At 33.9% G+C, this 20,793-nt stretch overlaps 2 protein-coding genes across 3 annotated transcripts; one reads left to right on the top strand and one right to left on the bottom strand.

Annotated features, from left to right (window-relative positions):
• Positions 1-1,053: 1,053 nt before the first annotated feature.
• Positions 1,054-7,809, bottom strand: LOC119980354 (delta-1-pyrroline-5-carboxylate dehydrogenase 12A1, mitochondrial). Of its 2 annotated transcripts, XM_038823025.1 has the most exons (16): positions 7,470-7,806; positions 7,117-7,196; positions 6,588-6,691; positions 6,138-6,205; positions 5,956-6,013; positions 5,717-5,830; positions 5,257-5,340; positions 4,838-4,942; positions 4,391-4,504; positions 3,600-3,731; positions 3,416-3,505; positions 3,228-3,317; positions 2,358-2,567; positions 1,885-1,995; positions 1,525-1,604; positions 1,054-1,451 (listed from the first exon to the last, which is right to left on the bottom strand). In XM_038823025.1, exons 1-16 carry the CDS (start codon positions 7,553-7,555, stop codon positions 1,313-1,315), a joined length of 1,665 nt encoding a protein of 554 aa, XP_038678953.1. In that variant the 5' UTR covers positions 7,556-7,806; the 3' UTR covers positions 1,054-1,312. The 2 variants fall into 2 exon arrangements, with proteins under 2 accessions (XP_038678953.1, XP_038678954.1); XM_038823026.1 differs by lacking the exon at positions 3,600-3,731 and having other exon boundaries at positions 7,470-7,809.
• A 9,381-nt stretch (positions 7,810-17,190) lies between these two features.
• LOC119981497 (WRKY transcription factor 72B-like) lies at positions 17,191-20,463 on the top strand. Its single transcript, XM_038824643.1, has 5 exons — positions 17,191-17,345; positions 17,885-17,971; positions 18,558-19,118; positions 19,223-19,336; positions 19,446-20,463. Exons 1-5 carry the CDS (start codon positions 17,283-17,285, stop codon positions 20,286-20,288), a joined length of 1,668 nt encoding a protein of 555 aa, XP_038680571.1. The 5' UTR covers positions 17,191-17,282; the 3' UTR covers positions 20,289-20,463.
• Positions 20,464-20,793: the final 330 nt, after the last annotated feature.

Below are 20,793 nucleotides of genomic sequence, written 5' to 3'. Positions count from 1 at the left end.
AGGGCTGGCCCAAGCCCAAAGCAGCCAAAGTTAAGGCTTTGGGCACCAAGCCGGCCCAGGACCCAAAGGACATCATATTATTTTTTGAAAAATTATATATATATTTTAGTTTACATAAATGACAAAAAGATGTAGCTGGTCTGACGGTTACATGATTGTTTCCTTTTCACTCGAGGCAGCATTGTGCTTACATTTTTTTTTAGCATAACTTTGTTGTGGGCTACTCTTACAAGCCCACATAAGTAATTAACTCTTATCTTAAATGAAATAGTTTTTTCTTTTTTTTTTGTCAAATCATTGTACCATTAATTCAACATTACTCTTACATGTTTAAATGATTTCTAGCCGTTGTAATATCTTCTAAGCATTGAATAACATATTTTTCTCGCTCCTTCCACCTCTCTTCTTCCTCTTCTATCTCTCTGATCTTATTACTCATTCAATTGAGATCTTCATATAATCATCAAATACCAATACCCTTTCCTCTCTATTGACTCTATATTTCCAAAACTTTATCTCTCCATCTCTTGTTTAATGTTTTGTATTTTTGTGTTTTTTATTAGCAAAAATACAAGATTATCTTTAAAAGCTCAATTTAGTGGAGATGTTTAATATTTTTTGTTTTTTATTAACAAATACAATAATTATCTTTAAAAATTGTGTGAATACCATCTCACTTTTGATATAAAAATTATATGATTATCGTCTTACTTTGTGATTTTTTTTTTTCAATAGGGCACCACTATACCGTGCCGCTTTAGGCACCAAAATTGCTAAGGCCGACTTGCACAAGGACATGCAAGGTTGGTTTGGACCATACTTTCCTCGACAATAACAGAGCAATCTCAATACTCACTCAATTTTCTTCCTCAACCAATTCTCTTGGGCTTTCCACACCCCTCCTTTCTCTTATTCCAAGTTTTCCTCCATGGCTGCAACCATGGACATAGGAACAAAGACCATTGTACTATAAATAAACTTTGAACATGTACATATTTGTACCGTATATCAACCATATAATCAAATGCATTATTGCTTGATCATTCAATTAGGTGAAAAAAGATAATGATATTGCATATAAAGATCAGAATAATGCAGTGATGACTTGAATTCAAGCTCCCTAATGAGACCATTTCTTCACTGAAAGATAGCAATGATGCTAAGTAACTGGGGGGAAAAGAGACTATTAGCATTAAGAGAACAACTATAAGCATGGATACTTGCCTCATTTATTCCAGAAAAAAGATATTGGTAGTGTAAAATTTCTCACAAGTTACTACAGACAAGCCGCTTTCTCTAATCGCTCGACGCCTCAAGTAGATGGCGGTATTTCCCAGTGTTTAGGGATCGGACCATAGTCATAAATGATTTCTCTATGACAAGACCAAACCAACTTTATTGCCTCTGGGGTCCCAATTCCTGCACCCCTTGGGTCTCCAGCCGGTCCAAACCTGCCGCGCAACATATTCACATAAGCAATCACCTCTTCTTAATCAAGAAGGAAGTTATCTTGTTTTAACCTACCAATGATTCTGTGGAGCTCCTGTTGTTCTTGCCCTCAGTCCTGCATATGTAGTTCCATTCACCGAATGCCCGATAACTTCCTGCGAATTAACTCTTGATTGTAACTAAACCAAGCATAGGAAACAGAAAAAATACCCAAAATATATGGTTAAAAAGGTTGCTGTTGCCAAATGTCTGGGATTTCCAATTCACCAAGGGTTTTACTATTTTAACCGAATACTAGGACTTTTTGAAAATGCTGGCTAATATCAAATATACAACATTAAACTCTTTGATCTAAACATGTAGTCGAGATTTTCATTCAAGATAATGTAACAACTGACGTTGAATTTATATTAAACATGAGCAATTGAATCTTACCTGAAGAAAGAGCGGATCATTTGAAACCACGGCAGCTGTTAAATGGGCATGCATCCTCTCCAGAGCTTCCAACACAATTGGGAGTTGATCATTTTTGTAGTCGGTAATAATCTATTTAAAAAAAGAGAGCTTCAGCCTTCAATAGAATACATCGTCTAACGTACATGTACAGAGCAAACAAGTAACGAGTCTTTACACATCCAAACAAGAGATTTATACATGGTCATGAGATAGATGAGAACAACTCTCTCACACACCCATACTCCTCCGCAATATCAACCTAAGAACTTTAGCTCTAGGGTCTTCTAAATTTTACAAAGAGATGAAAGTTTCACAATTCAATCTTGTGTAGCTACGTGCGACTGGCACACTAACATATCTCCTCATACATAAACAAGAGATTGGAAAATATAGAAATCTCGTTATCATCACGGGGAAATCTGAGATCTAGTTACCCTGGTTTCAAGATTTACCTGGAATGGTCCAAAGATTTCCTTTGTTACAAGCTCAAAGTTCTTGTCCTTAAGAATTTCTTCCAGTGGCACATAAACAGCGGTCGGTTTTAAAGCCCCATATATGGACGGGATGGAATGATTCTCTAGTTCTTTACCCCCAAAGAGTAACTTTGAACCTGGTATCTCAAGCAATTTATTCATGTGTTCTAGCATCGCTTCAGTGGTAAACTGCAACAATAATAAAAAGAGTCAAACTTAATACACTCAAACATTATCAAGTTTATGAAAAAAATACACAATATCTGTAATTAATGTAATCATGGTCATCAAGGAAAAAGGGTAGCTTCGGTGCAAAAAACATTGATGTAGAAGCAAATATTTCACTAAAATAAAAAAGATACAGCTAGGGAAGTCAAATGACTTTCAATCGATAACAGCCCACTTAAACCTATGTTCGAGTCCAATCACTTATTATGGCTAGAAAATATGAAATCTAATTTCAGGAGTTTGGATCAAATATAGTCAGGCTAGTTTGATTTAGCATAACAGCTTAGTGCTGACTTAATTTATTCGGCTAGTTAGCCACTTCAAAAACATTACCATTTACCAATTAACCCAAAGGCACAATGATATATATGATGTAAGTTGTAACGGAAGTCATTCAAAAGATATCTCAAAGATGTTTCCAAGATCTAAAGCATCTCTATCACTCGAATGATGTCATTCCAAACAATAGATTTTAACCTTTCAAGGTCATCAACTTCTACAATTGGTGAAACAACTTGTAACTCAGGTTCTGGTGCCACTGCCATATTAACATCATTTCCAGCAGCGCATTTTTTAACATATAAATCTAACATAATAAATCAATGTAATTATCATACTTACAGTGAGAACAGGGCCAATAGTTAAATCTTCTAATTTTCTCCTCTGAGCAAGATCTTTCAATTTAGATATGAGGTCCGTTGCTGACCAATTCTGCATAGTATAATACTCGCACATTTAAAAGGAGAAGAAGAAAACAATTCAAAAACACAATAACAAGATGTAGCATGCCTCGGTTACAAGCAGCTTACCTCATGCATAAATAATATTGACTGTCCAGAACACTTTTGGCCGCTGCATGCATAAGCATCCTGATCGCATACCCATGCAACATAATCAACCTGCAAAATTTTAGGTGGCGGGATTACAATATTTATCATGCCGGCACAACTACAACAATGGAGTACCTCAAATATATTAATGAAAGCCAAAAACCTCCTGAACATCAGGCCCTAAGATTTTCCAGTCAAATCCCGCATCTTCCAATTTAATCCGGCCCTTCAGGTCGACAGCCAACTTTTCTGCAACTCTTGAGCTTCCAGTAAACAGGAGCATACGTGGCTTTGCCTATGAGGGGAGGACGAACGGATTTCAAATTCATTGTATTTTTGTTAGAATATATTAGGCCAAAAGTCTGAAATAAAAGGTCAATATAAGTGACTTCGCCTTCTTCTTTGGTTTCTTACCACCTAAGGAGTATTATCATGTCAACTTTCACCAGAGTGAAGGACTAGTGGGACGATTATTAGATTTTCTCTATAATATACGACAGTGTGAGAGAGAAACTTGCAAAGCAGAACAAAACTACAAAGTGCTAACCTAGACTACCTTGACCAGCAAAGCACAAGTTTAATGCGAAAGGATAAAGAAAATCTCAGAGCTAACTTAAAAACTGGGGTTTTAAATACAGATGAAACTTCAACAAGTATCTTGGAGTTTTATTAAGCAAAAAAAACTACAAAAATAAATAAAATGTTCTAGATAGGAATATAGAAGTATATTGAAAAAAAAAGGGAGTGAAAGCTTCAGGGCAGAAAAACAATCAGGGTAGTCACTGGTTTCAAACCGTTCTACACTAGTGCAGAAAGGATAACTAATAACAATAAAACAAGTGACAGAAGTTAAACAAATGACACACAATAAAGCAAGCATTTGTCAATTTTCCTGGTGCCAGAATGAGCACTCATTAACCAAAGGCAACGGAATATCATTCCTAAAGAACAAACCTCCAACAGTATCTTGTTCATTATCTTCCCATCAGAATTTATAAAGTCAACATCTTCCACAGGTAAGCCACAGAAATGCAGCATTCGCAGCGCTTGCTCCATAACAATGCTAACCTAAGATACACTAGGATAGTCAAAATGCATGGGGCAGAATGAACAAATACAACAAAACATATGTTACTTCAACTGAGAAAACTGAAAATCTGTACAACAGTTGTACAACTCGATACATCTCTAAGAGAAAAAAATAATTAACTATAACTGTAGCTTCCTTTCAGATTAAGTTAATTCATCCATCTATAATTCATCAAAAAATTCATGAATCTTTGCTTTACAACATTGCATGTTCTCCTAAATTATTTTTTTTAATGTATCAGTAGATGAAAGAACAATTGTTCTTTTGACTAAATAATACATTGTTCAAGAGGAAAAGTTCCACTTACATACCTTGCTATCAACTTTAAGAAGGGGTTTGTTGCCCATATAGAGTGCACCCATCAACTGCAGTACAGGGATCTCTAGTGGAAAATTGAAGGGAGTAACAATAGCAACCTGCATTCATTTTATTTTAGATTTGCTACTCAGGTGTTTGTGCATATTTACCATGAAAAAAATGTCTAAAACATAAACGGCTGAAAAAATGCTAGACATCCAATAATGAGAACTATGAAGTCCATACGATTGACCAATAAATATTCATGAGAGTAGACTGCATAGGTGCATATATATGTTCTCATTTCCAAATGTCATGTTAAAGAATCTTGTGGATGAATCAATGTCACGAAGGAAAAATATAAAAATTATGATGTAATATTAATACATGTCAAAATTTTCAGCGCTCAAGTAAAGGAAAGAAAGCGCCTTACTGGACCGTACGGCCAACGGAAACCATGACTTTGCTGTCCAAGATGATTTCCAGGTACTGCAAAAGACCTTGCTAGGAAACGAACCTGTAACATAAATGAATATTGCAAATGAACTCTGTCACTAGTGTAAGAGAGCTCAATGTGGATAAATGCCCATTTTTTGAAACTATTTGAGTTTTTTCAGAACTAGGGAAATCCTTGCACCATAGTTGACTCCAAAGGAATTGTACCATATTCTCATAAGGAAGAGATAAACATATAAAACGAATGTTATATGCTTATATGTAGGTGTATAACATGATAGATACCATCTTGAGGCCCTTGTTTACTGCAGGAAATTCTGTTTCACTTTCTTCCTTTGTATATGTGTATATGTGCATGCACATGCGTGTGTTGTGAACCAAGAACATTGATATCAAGGAAAAGACAGGAAAGAGAGATTTGGGCCGATCTAGTGAACCTGGTCGCCAGAAAAATTCTCCAGAAACTTCTGTGTAACTTGAACTTCACCATGAGCCTGTTGGTAACTCTTTGGAGAAACTCTTTGTATCAATCTTGCAAAGTAATTGGAAACCTGAGAAGATGCAAAATGAGATATGCTTATAATATAGATAACAAACAAATGCAACTACACAAGTGTTTGTTTAAAAATCATGACAGAGTGAAGGATCAATGCTCTACTGCTTCAAAAATTGTTACCTTTGGCAGGGAAAGCAGGTGTGCTGCCTTTGCAGATACATCTCCTAAATGAAGATACCTACAAAATAAAGACTGTCAGGTGCCCTTTTCGCTTTCCCTTTTTTTACCAGGAAAGAGCTCTCTTTGGAGGCGCATGTGTGAGTGTGTGTGAGAGAGAGAAGGTAATTTTAAGCCATACAAACCTCTCTGGTGCTTTAAAGGGATTATGTAAACCATGTTTAGGGCAGTTGGACAAGCTCTCCACATATGGCTGCACAAAGAACAATTAAACAGTAGGTGAAATTTAGTTTAGATGCATGTAGACGAACACACTGAAGTAAAAAGTTTAAATTTATTGTCTCGGTACAAGCAGGTCAGGGAAAATGGCGCATATATAAAGGTAAAGAACAAAGATATATCACCAACGGGTTAGTCACATTTCATTTGATGGTCAGAGGCGAATTGAAAGCTAAGCAGCGGTAATTCTTTAAAAATAGAGATGTCTCCTAAGTTACCTTTAATATGTGTAAGCATCGACGTAATTTCATAGAGTCTATGGTAGTGTGCCGAAAGGCCCGAAACATAAAAGAAGAGGACAAATGATTTGGGAAAAAGCAATGAGGCTAAAGCTAAGTACATATCCAAAATACCACCTGAATCCCTGCTTCATCTACTTCGGCAACTTTAATAAATGATTCTCCATTTAGAGGGTCGAGAAGTGTATTCCATGTTGAAGATGTGGTCCATTTTCCCTGCACTGAAAGTGAAAGACATTCCATGCTCAAATATGATTGTGGGATCTCATGAAAAAGAAAGCTTTAAACACATACAATTTAGCACGCTGCATAAAATTTGATGTCTTTAGTAATCAGATGTAGTAGAATACTGAACTTGAGTAATCGCAGAATGAAGTTGTAGTAGAATACTGAACTTGAGTAATTGCAGAATGAAGTTTTCGTAGAATTTCTTTACTCAAGATGGATCCTAATCCTACCATAAATTCCTATGGATTCTTTTCAAAGGATATAAGCACCTTAAAAGCTACATAAGAAAACTCCCAGGAAGCTTGAAACATTCATTTTTTCACATTGCATGAAAACAAAGTCGTTAAGCGCAGAACACCATGGACAGGAATTGGACCTGCTAATCAAAAAAATGTGTTGTCAGAATAACAGTCCCTACCCAAGTTCTGCACTTCAGCAGGCTGAGAACCTGAAATCTCTTCAGCATCAACAGTTGCAAAAGGTAACGAACTAACCGATCTGCCACAGAGAAAAGCAAGAAATTATATGGTTGTTTGTTCAAAATCCATACTTTCCGATCAGAAACGGTGTTTATTAAGCAAAGCATGAGCATGTCACCAAGATATCAAATACCCCATTAGGGTTTATCACCGAATAATATAGTATTCCACCAAAGACTATTTTGAATAGAAATTTCAAGTTAAAGTCAAATACTTCAAAATCATAAATATAAAAAGAAAATATTTGAACTGAGAAACCCATCAAAAGGATTCTGGGTTGAAAATGAAATACCTGGCGGGATTAATTGAACCGAGCGAACTCAATGCCTTCTGGGGAGCTCCACCCTTAATTCCTCTGCAAACGAGAAACCTAAACATGATTGATTGCTTTGCAATGAAGCAATCTCACTCACAAGAACAAAATACTCTGGTAGTCTGATTGTTATATAGAGGGAAAAAAACCAAGTTCCTCTTTTGGGTTTTGCAGTTTTGAACCGAGACTGTGCTGTCAGTGACTCACTACTGAGTACTGACCTACCTGTACCGTACACGTTAGCGCACTTTTGTCCTTGATTCAATGGACTGTGTTATCGTGACAGATTGATTTTTTGAGATTCTAAAAATGGTAAAGTGCGTTTATTTCATTGCACTATCTAAGTGTGCAATTAGGGATAATGTGCAGGTAGGTAATCGTCACGTCTGCTGTGGCGTCTGAGATTGCAACACATATATCTATGTGTTTTTTAATGGAGAACACACCATAGGCTTGTACTTTTGAATATCTTATATTAGTTTAAATTCGGGATTTGAACACAATATTATAAATTTACACTCTCATGTACATCAATAATACAATATTTTTCTTGGGTTGTCACATCGTATCCGCACGATTTTGTCCTTTTGAACGACTTTGTCCTTTTGAATATCTCATAATGCAACCAACAATATAATATTTTCCGTGGATTGTCACATCATATTCGCACAGCTTAACACAGTTACTAAGAACCAAAACTCATGGGTCAAAACCTAACTCACTTGGAATGAGAAAAAGCTTTGTGGGTATATAAAAAAATGAGCTTGTCCTTATGAAATGGAAAAGATTCTCAACATCCACCGATGTGGTACTTCAACACAAATAGATATTGCTCAAAATGTGTGGCCATGTATATGTGTTTCCATTCAAAATTTTGGCTATTTTTGGTTGGTAGAGATTGTAATGTTAATGAGGATCCTCTCATAATTGATGGATTATTAATATTCTTTATTTTAATTACATTTATGTTCCTTGTATAGGTATTGCAATAATTATTGAACACAAAGCTGAAATTGAAAAATAAAAACGATATAATATTAAATTACAACAAATGATTAACAAGGTTGTGGGTCTTGTGGGATGCTGAGCCCATGTTGGCCTTACAAACGAATTGTAGAAACAATTCAGCCCATTCAAAAAGACAAAAACCTTCTGATTAGAAAGACCAATCGTATGGTCCAATAAAGTCAGCTAATGAAAGGCCCAAAATAACTCGGCCCAATACCAATATACAAAATTCTAATTACTTTTTGATTCTACCGAGGTGACTCTCTTTTTTTTTCTTTTGTGTTTTTGTTTTGATGTCACTTACTTTGAGCATACTTGAGATTTTGCACTCTTTACAGCAATATCTTAAATAAAATTTTGATAGTAATGTCTTTAAAATAATAAATTATATATACATAAATTAGATTAACTCAATAAATGTCCACCCTTAATGCAATAAGAGATTAGTCACATAATTTGGGTCTAGGGTAATACGCTAATACTACTGGCCCTACTGAATAAGTAAGTTCAAAAGTACATGTTCCCCTTAACCGAATAAACTCACAAATAGGTAGTCATTTGATAAGGTATAAATTTTTTTTAAAAATAACGATGTATTTATACGGGTTCATGAAAGTGCTAGTCTTCAGAGAAAATAGTTGTGACAAGATATAATTTGATGTATACTAGCATCAATTTTATTTGTGGGAACTGCAACCATAGAAAGTGTATTCATCTATGAAAATTGTGAAGCAGTGATAGCAAAATCGAATGAGAGAACCCAAAAAAAAATTTTCAGTGGCATTACTGACAAGCCGAGTTTAGATTTATATCAGATGTCCAACAAATAAATTTATATGGTGTCGTGCTTGGATTAAAAAAAATTGAAGGGAGACTTAATAACCCACCATACGCGGCCTCATTAGTAATACTTTTCACTGATCCATTGTATTATAACATCTTGCCCAAATGTGTTAATTTATGATGAGGATATTTGACCTTTTTAAAAATGAGTCACCAAGATTGACCATAATTAGTTTAAAAAGAATAAATATGAGCAAGTTAAAAATAAATAAAGAGTAGCAACGTACGTAGTAAACAACCATTTGGATTTTCTTATTTTAAATAAATAGTTGGCTGATTAAAACATATATTATTGACTACGTACACAAATTATATATATCTTTTATAAATAAAAAATGTAGACACCCGTTGACATTTAGATCAATTTGCATCATCCATATATCATTGTCATTGATGTATCTAATCATTCTATATTAACTCATATCTAACTCCTTCATTTGCATGACTAAAAGGAGATTATTCACTATCAATTCTTGGTCAAAATATTTACCATAAAATTTGCACGATGTCGTTTCGAGGTAAAGGTTTAGGTTTGTCGCACCATCTTTGTGGCCATGCATTGAGTTTTGTCCAAACTTATCTTGCCATCAAATGAGAAATTTCTGTTCGTACGGGCTTGACCGCTTGGCTTGAGTTTAGGCGCATATCAGATGTTCAAAAAATAAACTTGTATGTTATCGTTCTTAGTTAAAAAAAGAAGTAAAAGGCGCACTAGAGATTTAGATTATAATATTATTGTACATGACTACACATTTTTATATAACATGATAACTTTGCGGTAGTTATTACCCTTTGAATGTGTACTAGGTAAATTCATGAGCCCAAGCAACCACGGACCAACCACATATATACTAGGTCAACACATAGGCTTCATTTACCAACTCAAATTAGGAGTTGATTAGTTCTTGAACATACATGTACAATAATTTTGTTAGCTTAATATTAGTGGACTTTTAAGTGGGCAAGTCAGCCAAGCTAATTGACAAGAGAGGAATGGCCAGTGCACACAATTCATGCTTATGAGCTTTTTATTCAACGAAATCATGTATCTATCCATTTGTGTTTTCAAACTACATTAATTTGCATTAAAAAAAACTAAGCAGCTAATGATGCAATGCTTGTTATAATATAAACCTAGATTGGAATTACTGTTCATGTTGAATTTACATCATCTCAATTTACAAATCAATATATATATATATTTGAAAATATGTGTGCTCACACATTCAGATCATCAACATTTTATGGAAACAAATGCGGAATAATAAAATGAATTAAGTACCACAATTTTTACGAGGAAAACCCAAATAGGAAAAATCTCGAGTCTATCAAGCGACCAACCTTGAAGCAATCCACTCTAATGAATTGAGATTACAAAGAATTTACTTAATCTCAATTAAAATATTTAGTACATCTAAACTCAGTGTATGCCACAGTTCAGCAGGAATCCACCAAAGACATCTACCAACATGAACCAGCTCAGTACCTCGAACTCTTCACTACTACGGCCTTCACTAGAACTTCACTTGAGCAGTAGTCATTAGATCTACCCCCTCTCTCTCTTGTTTAGTACAAATCACTCATCGCTCAATCTCAAGAAAGAGTAATATAGACACACGAAACTTAGAACAGTAAAGTCTCAACTCAGATTCTCTTTTGTTACGATGCATGTTCCAAAGTCCTTTCCATGTTTTAACTTGATTTGTCTGAGGAGATATGAGTCTAAAAACCAATCTGTTAATAGGATTAAAAACAAAGATAAACATTCTATCTAGTCAGTTTATCAAGCAGTAACTTATCATGAGATAGAAGGTTTATATGAGATAAAATGGAGTTTGTTATGAGATGTTTAATCGAGATTAAAGACTCACATCTATTTGACCTAACTTAATTCTTATCTCATTTTTATCCACTGGATATTTATGTTGGGATTTAACAGATAAAATAACTCAACACATATGTTTACACAAAAACAAAAAACACGATGGAGAAAAGTGGTTGAGATCTCACGTTGATAAGACATTCTCAGAGTAACCTATATGACGCAGTGCGGAAGCTTGAATTTGTTCACGACGAAATCAAGATCTTGGAATTCTCCAAGAAAAATTGAGAAAATCTCAAGGAATTTTATTAATAATTTGAATGAATGAATTACACAAGTTTATGAGACTATTTATAGACTGAAAAAATGATCAAACCCTAATATGACTCCCAATTAAACTAGAATTGAAAAATTGGAAACATAAAACGTGCAGGAAATTAATTAACTCCGTTGGACTTCAAAACGACGCCTTTTTGATCTCTTTCCGAATGTCAACTGGGGGAAGCCCTTGTTGACTTTTAGGTCTTCAAAATCAGTACTCGGAAACATATTATAATAAAGAAACACATTAGGGAATCAAAAATGATGAACGATCAAAGTTGGAAACTGAAACTTTAATTCCCAAAAACAACAACTTCAATTCCGATTTCGATTTGGCTTCCTCCGAACACATTCCAACTTCTCAAGGAACTCTTCCGTGGACCGTTTTATGTCACTATATCAAGGATACCTCGCTGCAAACTGCACAAAATTTTACTATGGTGTAACCTACTTCAAGGTTACTTTGTTGCAAATAGAAAATGACATAGTATAGAAGAGAGACCACACATTTGTCATTTAAACATGGCTTTTTAGGATTCAAAAATCCTACAATATTGATAAGTTTTCTTATGAATTAAAAAATCCAGGTTATATAAATGTTTAATACGATGTCTTTTAAGAACCGATGACTTTATTATAGTTCAAGCAATAGTTTATAACTAGAAGTTAATATTATAAAATAAACTAAGAATCTAGTTGAAGTGTTTTGATTTGTGAGAAAATTTATATATTATTGTCAATTTGTGCCTAATTCATTGCTTTTGGACAACTACTTTTTGTTTTTGGATAAAATCTTGGACTACTATTTTTTTTAAATGTCATAGAACAGATGGTATTAAGTTACTCAATAAATTAGGTTCTTGAGACTCGTAAACACTTGTGTCACCATAAAAATGGAGTAAGAACACTAAAAAAAAAGGAAAAATCAAAAAATATAAAGACACTTATCGGACACTCTTGAATGATACCATATTACTTTATTTTGGACTACTACCTAGTACTTACTTTATTTATTTTCATATGGTTAAGGAGTCTCTGTTACTGTTACTGCTGAAAGGAAGTCAACAATCAACTTTAAAGAGTGTTTTACATTAGATCACGAACTTATAACTACTTTCTTTAAATTAAAAATATATACCACCATGCTGAGACTTTGATTTAATAATAATTATTAATTAATTATTTCCATTGTAAACTATCCCAAGTTAGAATACTAAACTATAGTTATTGAATTCATTGACCTATTCAAGACGTTACTTACTTACTTGCGTCTCTGTAGGCAATTTTTTTTTTAAAATATAAATTGAGATTAGTTTAATTAATTAAAAGCTGCAGTACAAAATACGAGAGACATACCCCAAGAAATAGAAGTGATAGGGATCCTAGTAAATGAGATTCCAGTTATCCTAATGACTTATAACATGTCATATACTGGTTCAATCACCAGGTTTTATGGACCCCTACAGTTACATCAATCAAGAGACAAGATGAATTATTGAGAGATGACTGAGATCCCATTTACTGGAATTCCTAACATTTTTTGGCAAAGAAAAAGCTAAAATGAGCAACATATACACGCCTCATATGTATATGTCGATTATAGATATTTTGATTGCATATATGAAATGAATCCGTGTATCTTTTGTATGTGACTTGGCCCACTGGCGGACTTAGGGTGTTTGATGTATATACACGCCGCATATGTGTGTGTATATATATATATATGCATGACAGAAAGTAAATGCATGCATGGGTTAGCTAGCTACATACGCGTTTTAGTGGAAGGTCAATATTATCTTTATGCATGAGCATTTGTGAGAAACCCTTTAGACACACGAAAAGTCTTCTGTAAAGAAATTGACAAACAAAATAACGACCAACAAGGTCAAAGACTTTTTCTCCTCTGTAGCCCGGGCTGGCTCCCAACCTTTGAATTCGACCAAAATGTCGAACTTGAAAGCTGACTTAACCATGCAAATGGTGCAATTATATATATATATATATATATATATATATGTCGTTTGACTCTCTCACCCATGCATTTTGTTTCTTCTTCATCCTAAATTTTCCAATGAAAGGTCTTGATTCCTATAAAGTAGGGCCCCAACTTACCACAAAAGGTCTTATTAAAGTGAGAGCAGGCTTGTCCTTATATTTTACGTATGTTTCACATAACCAACCGATATAAGATATATCTAACATCCCCCGCACGTGTGTGGGTTGCGAGCTAGACTTGGGCACCTTGCGCCACACATACGTGGAGTTTTCAATCCCGGCGGCCTGCTCCGATACCATCCTATAAAGTTGGGCCCTTACCCAACTCACCCCAAAAGGCCTTATCAAAGTGAGAGGAGGTTTGCCCTGATATTCACCATATGTTTCACATAACCAACCGATGTGGGATATATCTAACATTGATTTCTAAACACCACGGAAGTCATCCATATCTACACCATATATACATGAATACTAAAAAAGAGAGAGGATATCCTCCCATTGCATGCTCATTTATAGATCTTGAAATCTATTGGAGTGCAAGTATATACTTACATACATTAGAGAGATATTGGGTAAATATTAGAGATATCTTGTCCAAGGTTTAGGGTTTTTGTTTTGGTTTAATTAATCTTCATTAGCAATATATGAAAATATATTATACTATTATTGTGGGGATTACGTTAAATAAAGAAATTGAAAAATTGATTAAGGGCAAGGCGTATTTATAATACTGTCTTAGAGATATATAATGATGCAAGTTATGGTTCATCACTTCCTACAGATTACAGACAAGAATGATTTATAAATAAAAACATGATTGGAATGAATTTGACCTCCGATCGAGGTTAATTAACCCATCGTGGGCTGCAGAAGAAGCCGAGTCTTGCGCTTACAAGTGGTCAAGTGGATTAACTTAAAATAATTTTATTTTAATTTCTGTGATATAGTATATTTGTAGGGAAAATGACATATAACCCATGAGAACCCAACAGGTTTATTCTACTCTTTTATCCCATAATTCATTTTCCAAAATTTATTGTTTTAATATATATTTCATTGTTTTTTAAAGCACAACCTATAATTCATTGTTTTAGTTCTGAATTCGTCGTGTTTTGAAATTCCATTGAAAAAAATAATGGAATTAAGATTTATCCGATATTCCATTAAAAAAAATAATGGAATTAAGATTTACTTGATAAAACTCATCAACAATGGATCTTGTTAGAAAAAATTTTATGCACTGATTCCGAATAGGTAATTCTTTTTTTAAATCTAACATGTATTTTGAGAGTTAAGACGTTTCAAAATTTCATTTAAGAGACTTGGACTCCCATGGGCTACCACTATATGGGCTACCTAGCACTACTGATAACTTGCAATTGCTGCATATATTGGGTCAAACATATCAAAAATAATGAAATTTCAAAAACAATGGATTCAGAACTAAAACAATGAATTCTAGACTGTGCTTTAAAAAATAATGAAATCTATATTAAAATAATGAATTTTGGACAATGAATTTTGGGATCAAAGAGTGAAATAAAGCTATTTCATTGATCAAATCAATGTGATAAACCTGTTTTGCTCCCATGGACTACCAAACTGATGGACTACATGTTATTTTCGATAGTATATATATAGTTGTCAACCTGGAATATACCCAACATTATAATTGGTTGTTCATTAGTGAATATTTTTTTTTCCAAAGTCGTACTAAATGGATATTATAAATACATTAGTATACGTATAAAAATTCGCCAAAGTCTACACATATATACGTGGTTGAATATTTTTTTTCCAAAGTCGTACTGAATGGATATTATAAATACATTAGTATACGTATAAAAATTCGCCAAAGTCTACACATATATACGTGGTTGCCTATTCTTTTATCCTCTTAATTTGACACATACTTAGCTAGCTAATGCATGTATGGAAGAGAGATGTGGCATACATAGTCATATTGAAAAGTTGGAAAAGAAGAAGAAGAAGACGACTAATTATGGCATGTTTTGTAGCTGAAGCTCTAGGTCAACTATAAACATGCATATATATAGATACATATATGAAATGTTAGTTTTGTCTCACCTTTGGATCATGTATTCAACTATGAAATCTTAAAAAAAAATATGTTACACATTGTGCATCCAACGGTTTTCAACCATTCATGTTTTTCATGTATTTTATTTAATGAATTTGATTTTTTTTTATTCAACATAAAATAAAATTATTGATACTTCTCATTTATTATTTTTTTGACAATTTTTTGATGATGTTGATATAAGAAAATAAAGGAAAGAAGGAGCTGCATAATACCCCAATCCTGGGGTACCTAATTTCAAACTTAAGCCCCCAATAACAACCTAGTTAATTAAATTTAGATGTAAGGCGAGAAAGACATTTTCAAATATTCTCAATTAATTAATCTTAATAAAATTTCATTATCCGAAAATTGTTTATTTTGATTTATTCATTAGACATATATATGGTATCTTTCTTCTTCTCTTATTATGTATCTACGAAAATCGAAATGTCAAAACGGACAATAATATAGTTGGTTGTTTAGAGCAAATGCAATGGGTTATGTTTAATGGCCCAACAAAAATCAATATTGGGTCCTACCTCTATTATACAAAAAGTCAATCCAAACATGTCTCCCAATACAGCCAAATCAACAAAACACTTCTCACAATACAGTCACATCAGCAACACACAAATTCATATGAATTATCCACTCACTTACACCCAACATGAAGGCCAACAATATTCCATGCCTCCATGTTGTCCACAACAAAACTATACCAAAACACAAAATCTCAATATAACTACATCAACAAAACACGTCTTCCAATACAGCCATATCAACAAAACACAAAATCCCATATATTTTTGTTAGCTCGGCAAAATTTTATCATTGTGATTGCCTTAGAGTGATGATTTCTAACAGTTCCTACCTTCCACCTACCTCTTTAAACGATAAAGAAAAGTTGACAATGAAATACAAGGTGAGTGACAAGCCAAAGCCATTGATTAGCCGTATTTCTAGGGTTTGATCATTTGGTGTCAGAATCATTTTTACTCTTTTTTTAATGCAAATATCCATTGATTAGCAGTGCTTTCTAGGGTTTTACACACTTGATATTCAGAATCTAGACCTCCTTTAATGAAAGGTCAACTCTATGGACCAATAAGAAGCCATTCTTAATCCCATATTTTGACCTAAAAGCTTACTTATCTTCTAAAGAAGAAACTCCGGTCACCCACTGTTACACGAAATGTGTGTCAATCGTTTGAACTTGCATTAACGGTGTGACATACTTGACTTTTTGTAGTATAACACGAAAATTCAAAGACAAAACCTATACATACACTATATTATATATGTATATATATATATACACACATGTACATACAGCGTACACGCATAGCAATAGGCCGAGCATTGCGGCTTGAAAATCTCTCTCAACCTCTCACATGTTATCTTAGTCGACGTTGAAGTTGAATTCTTCTACTTTTGAGTTTTGATTGATAATGAAATAATAATAATAACTATTATTATTATTATTATAAATATAATTAAGCCGTGTATATTGATATTTTAGTGCAATTGGATTGGGGTGTTGACATTTTTGTGATGGCTAGACTAAAATGTTTGAAATAATTTTCCAATAGTCAAATACTGCATGCTCCTCTCTTTATATACAAACAAAGCTCGTGAGTTTAATCTCTACAATTCAAAGCCAACACAAAGAGGGTTTGAAGAAGAAGAAGAACAAGAAGAAAGAACAAGAAGACCAACCATGGAGGATTTCAAGGAAGATCTTGATTTTGGACACAAGGACGAGGAGGTTGTTGTTGCTAAGGTGAAGCTTAATTATTTTGCTTCTCTTTTAATTCCTTGAAATTCATCTCTCTCTCTCTCTCTAGCTCTCTTGTTTGTTTTTTGTTTCAACAATTTTTGGCCTAAAATTTGTTATTGAAGAAAATTAAGCTGTCGAAGATGGTTGTATTAATCAATCAGACCAGTATTTATGAAGGGAATTCATTCTTTAACATCGTCTATTCAAAGTTTTAACACACATGTATTCACACATATCTAGGAGCTAGCCTATCTCTTTATGATAGGAATCTCAGTATCTAGTATCCCAATTATCCTAGTGGTTGAGTTTTATACATAGAATTTTATGTATGTTATATGGGATCTGTTAAGCCCACAAATTGATCACTTGAATCATGTGCGTTCAACTCAGCGACTGTGATAATTGGAATACCAAACCGATGTGATCTCTATCATTTTCGATCAATTACATAGCAAAATCATGTATATGTGTCTTAATTTGTTGATGATGATGATTTTAGTTCTAGTTATAAAGTAGATCTTGATTTTGTCTGAATGTTTCAGGTTGGAACGAAAAGACAATACCGTGAAAACGACGATGTAAAGCCATCTTCTTCACCAAAACAAAGCAATTTAAGCTACACCAAGCAGGTACACATAAATAATATATACAAAAAAAAAAAACCTTATTTACATACTTCAACTGTCAACATATTTACATATGTGTGCCCAAAGTTCGATTCCAATTAATAACATATTTCTCAAAGGTATTTAAAAAAACAAACTATCAACATGTTCACATATATATATATGCACGTATCTATAGAATCTATTGATACATAGAGAATACATATGATAAAAATAACGAAATTGTTTTCTCCAAGACATTTATATATTAATCGAGATCTAGATGATCTGACTTATTCTTTAATTATCGGTTTCTGTGTATTTATCGATAGTAGGTAGCGATTGGTATATTTTTGACCTTTTTCTAGGCTAAATAACAATGGATAACTGTTGACTCCTCTAGACACCAACACTAATTCCATGCATTCCAACATGAAATTAATTTTCTTTTCTTTTTTTGTTATTTATCCTAATTTGGAAGTCGTTTCATGCAATTTTATTCATTAACCTCATTTTTTAAGAAAAAAATGTGTCTTATAGAAATAATATATATATATATATATATATAAAGTTAGATTAATTAAGCTTCTCTCTCTTTACACATATGTAGGATGATCAAGTACTTGAATCTGCTAGAGCAGAAATGGGAGAGGTTAGAGAAGAGAATCAGAGACTTAAAATGCACTTGGATAGAATAATGAAGGATTACCAAACCCTTCAAATGCAATTCCACAACATCGTTCAACATGATCAACCAAAGAAATTAGGCAGTACTACAAACCCTAATCATCATCGGGAGATTGAAGAATCTGACCAGCTTGTCTCTCTTAGCCTCGGACGATTTTCTTGCGATGCAAAGAAGGATGACGACGATCAGAAGAAGAAAAGCCCAAGCCTTGAGAAGAAGGATCACGACGAACAAGTTGATTATAAAGAAAGCTTGAATCTTGGATTGAAATGCAAGTTTGAAGTCTCAAAATCAGATGCAAGTGATCCTCCAAACGGTAGTTTTGAAGAAGAACAAAAGGACGACTCGGCGGATACTAATCCGTCTCCTAGTAAATCACTCAAGACTGCAGATAGAAGTGCTGGAGGAGATGATGAAGTTTTGCAACAAAACTCAGCCAAGAAAACTAGGGTTTCTGTAAGAGCTAGATGTGATGCCCCAACGGTTAGTATTTAATTAGTGGCTTGTATTGCATTGATTTTGCTTATAACTTTGAATTATCTTGAATATAGAAAACTAATTCAAGGATAGACATTTTGATAATGCAGATGAATGATGGATGTCAATGGAGGAAATATGGACAAAAGATCGCAAAGGGAAACCCTTGTCCTCGTGCTTATTATCGTTGTACTGTTGCACCATCGTGCCCCGTGAGGAAACAGGTATCAACATTAGTTTCTTTTTAAATATATTTACATGTTGAGATTTTAAGGTAAAACATACTCAACTTGGAATTAATTACTTATTAGGGTATCCTAGATGACATTTCAGGTTCAAAGATATGCTGAAGACATGTCAATCTTAATCACAACCTATGAAGGAACACACAACCACCCACTTCCAATGTCCGCAACCGCAATGGCTTCCACCACCTCCGCAGCCGCCTCCATGCTATTATCAGGCTCATCCTCCAGCTCCCAAGCAGGCCCCCGCCCCGGCCTGTCCACAACAGCCGGCAATCTTCATGGACTTAACAATTATTATCAATCAGCAGCTGATACATACAAGTCTAGCCAATTCTACATACCAGGTTCTTCATTCTCATCTTCATCACACAATTCACACCCAACAATCACTCTTGATCTCACTTCATTCCCACCATCATCATCATCCAATTCACTCTCCCATTTCAATAGATTCTCTTCATCAATCCCTAAATTTTCTTCAACAAGTCTCAACTTTAGTTCCTCTGAATCTTCCACAATGCCATGGAACAACAACAATGGGTCGTTCCTTAGCTATAATAATAGGAATGAAACTGGATTTTATAGTAATAGTTACCAAAACTACATGCACAAGAACAACAACCCAATAATACGACCTCCTCTTCCTCAACAAAAATCCTTGCAAGACAGTACGATTGAAGCGGCGACCAAGGCGATCACAGCTGACCCAAGTTTCCAATCAGCATTGGCAGCTGCTCTTACAATGATCATCGGTGGTACTAACGGCGGCGCGAATCAAAGAGGCAACAATAATGGATGTGCAACAACTTCAACAATAAATCTTCAATCTGCAGGAAGTTTAACGTTTGCAGCTCCAGCTTCACTGCCATTTTCCACCTCTAAGAGTTCAACTGCTTCTCCAGCAGAAAATGGAGACCAAAGTAATTGATGGGTTTGTTAATACTCATAGATATATATATGTAAGCTAAGGAATTAATTATATATGTGCATTCGATATTTTTCTACTCTCTCTTTTGATTTTATTTGTATACAGAGCTTAATTTGTGGAATACAAGATGTTGATGTTTAATTAAGATAGGTTAAAATTCACATGGTTCATGGTTGTGCACAAGTTCTATTCTTTGTTGTAGAATTAAACACTTAAGATGTATATTCCTTTATAAGTTTTTGTTTCTTCAAGTCACTTTCGAAAATGATATATACATATACACATACATACATACATACATACATACACATTAATATATATATATATATATATATAAAAGAATATATTGCATACCATAAAAACTAAAGTAATAGTACATTAATCTAGGGATAAATAACAATATGGAAAACGAAAAATCAAAGTTCATCAAATATAACCTAAATTATAATGAAAGAAAAATATTTGCATGAGCTCATGATCCATATCCCAAGAATTTGAAAAGTGC

Source organism: Tripterygium wilfordii, chromosome 16 (assembly GCF_013401445.1).
Source record: "Tripterygium wilfordii isolate XIE 37 chromosome 16, ASM1340144v1, whole genome shotgun sequence".
Classification (NCBI taxonomy): Eukaryota; Viridiplantae; Streptophyta; class Magnoliopsida; order Celastrales; family Celastraceae; genus Tripterygium; species Tripterygium wilfordii.
Note: the sequence above shows the minus strand (reverse complement) of the source record. Positions and strands in the feature narration are given on the sequence as shown.

What these genes read in the sequence shown, in the direction of transcription:
- LOC119980354 (XM_038823025.1), bottom strand. Translation starts at nt 7,555, where the DNA reads ATGTTTAGGTTTCTCGTTTGCAGAGGAATTAAGGGTGGAGCTCCCCAG. An exon ending in CCCTTTAAAGCACCAGAGAG is followed by an intron (nt 6,014 to 6,137) that starts GTTTGTATGGCT and finishes TTTATTTTGTAG; the next exon opens with GTATCTTCATTTAGGAGATG. An exon ending in ATGATCCGCTCTTTCTTCAG is followed by an intron (nt 1,605 to 1,884) that starts GTAAGATTCAAT and finishes GTTAATTCGCAG; the next exon opens with GAAGTTATCGGGCATTCGGT.
- LOC119981497 (XM_038824643.1), top strand. Translation starts at nt 17,283, where the DNA reads ATGGAGGATTTCAAGGAAGATCTTGATTTTGGACACAAGGACGAGGAG. An exon ending in CTAGATGTGATGCCCCAACG is followed by an intron (nt 19,119 to 19,222) that starts GTTAGTATTTAA and finishes TTGATAATGCAG; the next exon opens with ATGAATGATGGATGTCAATG. An exon ending in CGTGCCCCGTGAGGAAACAG is followed by an intron (nt 19,337 to 19,445) that starts GTATCAACATTA and finishes ATGACATTTCAG; the next exon opens with GTTCAAAGATATGCTGAAGA.